Source organism: Macaca thibetana, chromosome 14 (assembly GCF_024542745.1).
Source record: "Macaca thibetana thibetana isolate TM-01 chromosome 14, ASM2454274v1, whole genome shotgun sequence".
In the NCBI taxonomy this organism is placed as follows: domain Eukaryota; kingdom Metazoa; phylum Chordata; class Mammalia; order Primates; family Cercopithecidae; genus Macaca; species Macaca thibetana.
The window spans coordinates 120,218,880-120,225,932 of NC_065591.1; the positions used below are offsets into that span (position 1 = coordinate 120,218,880).

General features: G+C 41.9%; 1 protein-coding gene across 3 annotated transcripts in view; it reads left to right on the forward strand.

Annotated features, from left to right (window-relative positions):
* The window catches only part of FLI1 (Fli-1 proto-oncogene, ETS transcription factor), a 126,369-nt gene extending 120,232 nt beyond the window's left edge, over window positions 1–6,137 (forward strand). For all 3 annotated transcript variants that reach the window (XM_050755971.1, XM_050755974.1, XM_050755972.1), the window contains exons 7-9: window positions 931–990; window positions 2,890–2,937; window positions 4,176–6,137. In XM_050755971.1, the coding sequence (XP_050611928.1) occupies window positions 931–990; window positions 2,890–2,937; window positions 4,176–4,705 (638 nt within the window). In that variant the 3' untranslated portion in view covers window positions 4,706–6,137. The remainder of the gene's footprint in view (window positions 1–930; window positions 991–2,889; window positions 2,938–4,175) is intronic.
* Window positions 6,138–7,053: the final 916 nt, after the last annotated feature.

The following is a 7,053-nucleotide window of genomic DNA, read 5'->3' on the forward strand; positions in this document are numbered from 1 at the left end:
CAGACATGCACTGGTCCCATAAGCGGGAGAGAGAAACCACGCACACACAGAACTCCTTTCATCTGGTTGGTATCAAGGAAGGCTTGTGGACCTGGTAGCACTTGAGTCAGCTCTGGAAGGAGAGGCAGGATTTGGACCTGTGGCAATGTGGGCTGGGGAAGACGTCAGCTTGGCATGTCTGACAGTCAGAGAGGACCCCAGGTTCCTGGAGTTTAGGATGTGTGATGCAGAAGAAGTCTGGAATGGTAAGAAACAGAATCGTAAATGATGCTATGAAGATAGGCCTTAGTTCTTTAGGCAATGAGGAGTCACTAAGGTTTTGAACAGTGGCGTGCATGGTGGGTTGTGGGGAGAGAGAAGAGTAATGAGGACACCAGTCAGACTAAGCCACAAACCATGCAAGAAGCAACACAGATCTGCAACGCAGAAGTGATCATGGGAATGGAAAGGGTGTGTGAGAGATACCAAGGAGGAAACTCACAAGACGGGGACACCGCTAAGCAGCTGATCTTTGCTCAGATGTCACTTTCTCAGTCAGGACTTCTCTAACTTTCCGATTTGAAAATGAAATCCGCGGCCTCAGTACCATCAGTGATGCTCTACTGTTGGTTTACTTTTTAAAAATTTGAAAATGAAAAGGTGACATTTGAGCAAACACAAAATTTTAGGAATTTTAAAATGTGTTTGTTGTCGTCTCTCCCATTGGATTGCAAGTTTTACCAGGAATGGCTTGTTCATTCCTGAATCTCCAGCATGGAGAACAGGGCCAGCACATAGCAGATTCTAGGTAAATGTTTCTAAAACAAGAGGAATAAATGAGTCAGTGGAGAGTGGGTGAAGGAATGAGTGAGAAAGCATATCTGTCAAGACGTCTCACTCCCTTTGGGGAGCCGGGTCCTACTCACTGCATTTCTTTCCCTCTTGCCACAGGTCCTCCCCTTGGAGGGGCACAAACGATCAGTAAGAATACAGAGCAACGGCCCCAGCCAGGTACCTGCCAAGGATATGTAATTTCTCCTTTGCTTCCTGCACAGTTGATTCCACATGGTCAACTGATGGAGGCTTTAAACAATATACTACATATGTTCTCTCTTATTTCTCTCAAAGAGGGTCTATCTTTGACCCTAATAGGCCTGCGAATGAAGTAACAGGTACTGAAATCAAGTGGAGACTTGTTAAATATCAAAGGTGAAAGGAACTTGAAGATGAACTGTTCCAATGCTTTATTTTGTTAAATAAAGAAACTGAGGCCCGGCGAGGTGAAGTGACTCGCTAAAAACCATACAGCTGGTTAATGAAAGAAATAGAGCTATAATCCCAGACCCCCAATTTCCTGTCCAAGACTTTTATACTTCACCAAACCTTACTTTCAGAAATATCCCCACCCTGTGATGGATCGGCTTAACAATTAAGGCAGAGGAACTTTTAAAGCTGTGGACTTGGAGACTCCGTATTGGAGAGGAACTTGGAGATTTCTGGGTCTATCATACCCTCACCTCTACCTTACTTGTGCTTATAGTAAACCAGGGCATTGACTCTCTAGCTGGGCCCAGTTCCACTATCTGACCCAAAGTCCGCCTCCTGGAATTTCCGCTCAAGCTTTGCCTTCTGGAGAAGCCTTCCTCCTGCTTTCTCCGAAACCCTTTGCGTATCTGAAGACAGCTGCTGTGCCCAAGCCCCAGCTCCTCTCTCTGTCTTCTTATGTGATGCAGCTGAGATAAAGTTCTGAACAAGTCATTTGCTTTGGGGTAGGCAAACATTATTCTGCATCTCCACAGAAGGCAGAGCAAGAAAAAAATCAACCGACATTTCACCTGGAAGGTTAAGAAAAAATTTGCTGACTGTGGATCACAAGTCAGAATTAGAGAGTTTTAAAGACTGTCCAATAACAACAAAATTATGCATTAGGCATCACCTGCCAAAAATACTTGAGTTATCATATCAATGGTGTGGATGAGAAAAGATGGTCTCAATGGGCTTAAGGACTCTTGAAGTTAATTTATGGTTCTAAGTAGAAACCCAAAAATCATATTGGTATTTTTAAAATTGTAATTATAGTTTAAAAAATAGCAAAATTGCACAAAATACATGACAATTGTGCCAAGTCGAGACCCAGCTCTCTACCGTGATTTCCTCAACTAACAAAAAAGGAGATAAACCTCTCACCTAAACCAATATTGCAAAGACTTTTTCATGGCTAAATGAACACATACGTTTTGAGTAAAGTGAGATTTTTAAGAATAGTCATTCTATAGCTAAAATACAAACTCTGGTTTGTGCTGACATTTCTAAGTTTCAAATCACAGAGTGTTATCCTAGAAGAAAACTGAGGAATCCAGTAGCCCAACCCACTCATTTGGCAGATGAGAAAACTGATTCCTAGAAATTGTCCAACAAGTTATTTGTTTATCACATAACTGCTGCTAAAACCCAGGCTGCTTGGTTTCTAGGCATGTGTTTTTCATGCTACATTTAAAAAACAGATTAATAAGGTTGTTAGTATTAGGTAGAGCTATTAAAGACCAGTAACCATGAGACCTTCTTTAAGCTCATGGAGTCAGCTGTCTATTGTATCATTGAATATTAGCCAGTTCCTTTCCAAATGTTTTCATTGTTTTGCCTTGGGTAATGACAACATAATCTGCACATTTTAGATGCCAAATAAGAAAAAGTAATCCTGTTCCTATTCTTTGTTGTTTCTGTCATTATTGAGATGAAGACCACAAATGTCATCAAGATCTTTGAGATCTGCAAATAAAAGCAGTAAAGTTTTCTGAAATCAGTCTTTCCCGTGATCTTGAAATAAAAGTATAAACCCTTATGGTTTTCTTATGGCGGTTGTCATATTTTTAATAACACTGAAGCAAATTTCCTTTTTTATTTCCTTAGATCCATATCAGATCCTGGGCCCGACCAGCAGTCGCCTAGCCAACCCTGGTGAGTTTACCTTGGCCTGCAAGCCTTTTTTTTGGCCGGAATGTTTCGTAGCTTTGTGAAGTCACAGAGAATTCTGTCCAGACACCTGAGTGGGGAGTAACATGCACCTCTTTCCTTGAAATGTTCAGTGTCTGTTTCTGGAGCATGTGAACAAGAGGTCAGGGCTTGTTATGAGGTGTCAAGGTTCATCAGCTGAGGATGCTTCTGGGAATAAACACTTTAGCACTGCATATGTGCACTTAGGTGTAGATAAGTAATGAGCGGCACAGGTAGGCATTTTAACTGGAGAAAATGGGCAAGAAAGAAAAAGAAGACAACTCCACTCAGCTCTCCGTTGTCTCCCGCATGCAAGGCACAAATAAGTAAATATTCCAAAGTGCTTTATTTGTGATTCTAGAAAGTGTTGCCGAGTTATCTGGCCTTATAAAAGAGATGTGTCCTGGAAAAGTTGCAGATATAGTCAATTTGACCTAAAATACCGGCATTGCCCTGTATTTTAAAGATTTAGTATCAAAAATAACTCTCAAGAGGATCCTTCTAAACCAAGCCCATCGAGATTGGGAGCTAGCAGGCTCTTGCAGTAGTGTGGTCCACTCACCTTCCCATCCCAGGGACTCTCGCTACCCATTCCTTCATGCCTGGGCATTCCTGCCAGAGGACAAAGAAGCCACCCAGCATATTCTGGGTATTTTTCTCTCTGCACAAGTTCTCTGTAGAACTTAGAGCTGCAAGCCAAGCTGTAGGACCTGCCAGGGGCCAAAAGCTAAAGCTCGTGAGGCAGCTTCTCCCAGTGACTCCCACAGTCATGCCTTGCCCCTGACTCTTTACTGCTGACAGGGAATTCCCTGGGAGACCTGACCACTAATTAGAGATCAGACAGTGGTTCAGGCCTTTCTAGATGAAGAGGTTCAAAAGCCTTACCAAAGGGGTTGAGGGAGGATGTCGCTGGCCTAAGATCACACAGCTAGTTCTGGGCAGAGTTTGCACCTCACTTCCCACATTCCATTTACCAGGCCTTGGGGCAAAGCATCTTAGGATCTAACCTCGCTTATTATACCCAAGGCAAGCAGAAAGGCAAATCAACAGTGAGAAGAAGGGCTTGTCAGGTCGATCCCGATGTCAAAGGAAACAAAAGGTTTCTTTAAAAGGATGAGAAGCTCCCTGCATTTAGGGAACTGGGTTCTGCCTTCTCTGGACTGAGGTGTTCTGTTCTCTCCCGTTTGCCTCACGGCCTGCAGGAAGTGGGCAGATCCAGCTGTGGCAATTCCTCCTGGAGCTGCTCTCCGACAGTGCCAACGCCAGCTGTATCACCTGGGAGGGGACAAACGGGGAGTTCAAAATGACGGACCCCGATGAGGTGGCCAGGCGCTGGGGCGAGCGGAAAAGCAAGCCCAACATGAATTACGACAAGCTGAGCCGGGCCCTCCGATATTACTATGATAAAAACATTATGACCAAAGTGCACGGCAAAAGATATGCCTACAAATTTGACTTCCACGGCATTGCCCAGGCTCTGCAGCCACATCCAACCGAGTCGTCCATGTACAAGTACCCTTCTGACATCTCCTACATGCCTTCCTACCATGCCCACCAGCAGAAGGTGAACTTTGTCCCTCCCCATCCATCCTCCATGCCTGTCACTTCCTCCAACTTCTTTGGAGCCGCATCACAATACTGGACCTCCCCCACGGGGGGAATCTACCCCAACCCCAATGTCCCCCGCCATCCTAACACCCATGTGCCTTCACACTTAGGCAGCTACTACTAGAAGCTTACTCATCGGTGGCCTTCTAGCTGAAGCCCATCCTGCACACTTACTGGATGCTTTGGACTCTACAGGACATATGTGGCCTTGAAGAGAAGACAAAACTGGATGTTCTTTCTTGTTGGATAGAACCTTTGTATTTGTTCCTTAAAAACATTTTTTTTAATGTTGGTAACTTTTGCTTCCTCTACCTGAACAAAGAGATGGATAATTCCATGGGCCAGTATGCCAGTTTGAATTCTCAAGTCTCCTAGCATCTTGTGAGTTGCATATTAAAATTACTGGAATGGCTATGTCATGGTTCTGAGAAAGAAGCTGTACATTTTCTTTATGTTTTTATGACCAAAGCAGTTTCTTATCAATACACGGGTCTCATTAGGGGTTCAGTACGACACAGAATCATGGACTTAACCAGTCATGTTCTGGTCTGAGATTTAGTGAAAATAGAGGTGGGAAGCTTATAATCTAATTTTAGGAGGACCGAATTCAGTGGATGGCAACTGGAACATTGATTGTAAGGCCAGTGAAGTTTTCACCCAACTGGAATTTGATGGAAAGAAGGTGTGTGTGTTTAAGACGTCAAGGGCATTGCAGAATCCCCCTCAGTGGACAGTATGCACTCAACTGACCACTCTCTCTAGAAATAGTCAAGATACGAACTAAGAAATTTTAATGCAAATACATACATTCCTGAAAGATGGGGAATTAAATAACTATTTTTTTTAAATGATGACAGTGGGTCCCAGAACTTGGAAAAGTTGTAGGGATTTCTAAACTCAAACAGATTCGCAAGCGCTGTGCGCTTGTCAGACCATCCGACCAGGGTCAACCAATCAGAAGGCAACTTACTGTATAAATTATGCAGAGTTATTTTCCTATATCTCACAGTATTAAAAATAAATAATTAAAAATTAAGAATAAATAAACGAGTTGACCTCGGTCACAAAAGCAGTTTTACTATCGAATCAGTCGCTGTTATTTTTTTTAAATGTAATTTGTACATCTTTTATCAATCTGTACATTTGGGCTGTTTGTACGTTTTTATAGCTGGTTTTTAAAAAGCATAATATGACTATTGCTGAAAAGGAAACAGGGCTGTTTAAGTCACTGACTTACGAGAAAGCAAAGCACTGGTACAGTTATTTAACAGGCATACACAAGCAAGGAAAGATAATCCATTTAGATCTTTAATGCTTTGGAAATGTGTGTAACAGTACTGCAATAATCACAGCTCTGGGAAAAACAACAAAACTTTCCCTTGTGCAGAGGAGGGATTTTCCTGCTCTATATATGCAACATATTTTTAGACATTAAAATATATATAATTTTGCAGGTAATTGTTGACTTTTTTAACTATATGAAGTGTTAAGCTGACAACTGTCAATGAAGACCATGTTGTAAAATAATTTGACTAAATAAATGGTTCCTTCTCTCAGCGCTGAGGACAGTTTTCTTATTTACCGCCCCCGTGAGGTCAAAGGGTTTTTTTCTGGGGAACTTTCCTATTTACTTCCTGCACTATCAAGAATTTTTCAAATGTACATAGTGCAGTGCAGCAGAAGGTATAAAATCAATGTGGTTTTTCATTGTTGTTGATGATGTTTGTAGTATTTTTTCTTGTGTGTTATTTAAATCTTCCTCTAGCCTAAAAGGGTTTTATAAAATGGCAGCCAAGGCCATGGATAACCTGTATGTAAGGAACAGAGCAAAGCGAGCTGGTCTATCCAGACTTGTCTGTGAGATTTAACTCTGCAGCCTCCCCGGGGCACTTCAGACCCAGGTGGCCACCTTCTGCTACTCCCGCAGAGAATGAGCGCCCTGCTTCCCTCAGGTCTCAGACCAGGATTTTTTGGCTCATGCAGATTTTTAAGGTCATTTTTCTTCCCAAGGAAGAAACTTGCCTCCAGTCGCTTCACTGTTAGGTAGCTTGTTTTCATTTTCTCTATTTTACAATGAAAAGAGCGAGACCTGGGAAGTCCTTGATTTGCAAGGAATTCAACTCATAGCATTGGTAATCCTAGAACCTTCTTTGGGTAACACTGAGTACCTTCAAGACAACGTGTCTACCTAAATGAAATGGGATGTGTTTCAGAACAATGGTCTCCAATTTTTTTTTTTAATCTTGCACCCTGCCATTTAAAAAGTTGTGTAAAGCACATATTCTCAACATATGCACATTGATTTATAAATCATATATACAAACTGTTACATTATTCTTCATATTAGAAAACAAATACAAAATAGAACATATTAAATGGTGTTATAAAAATAAATTGAAACTAAAATTCTACTGTTTTCTTCCTATTTTCTCTATACTGAATATCCTCTGCTGTTAACTCTCAAAACAAAGA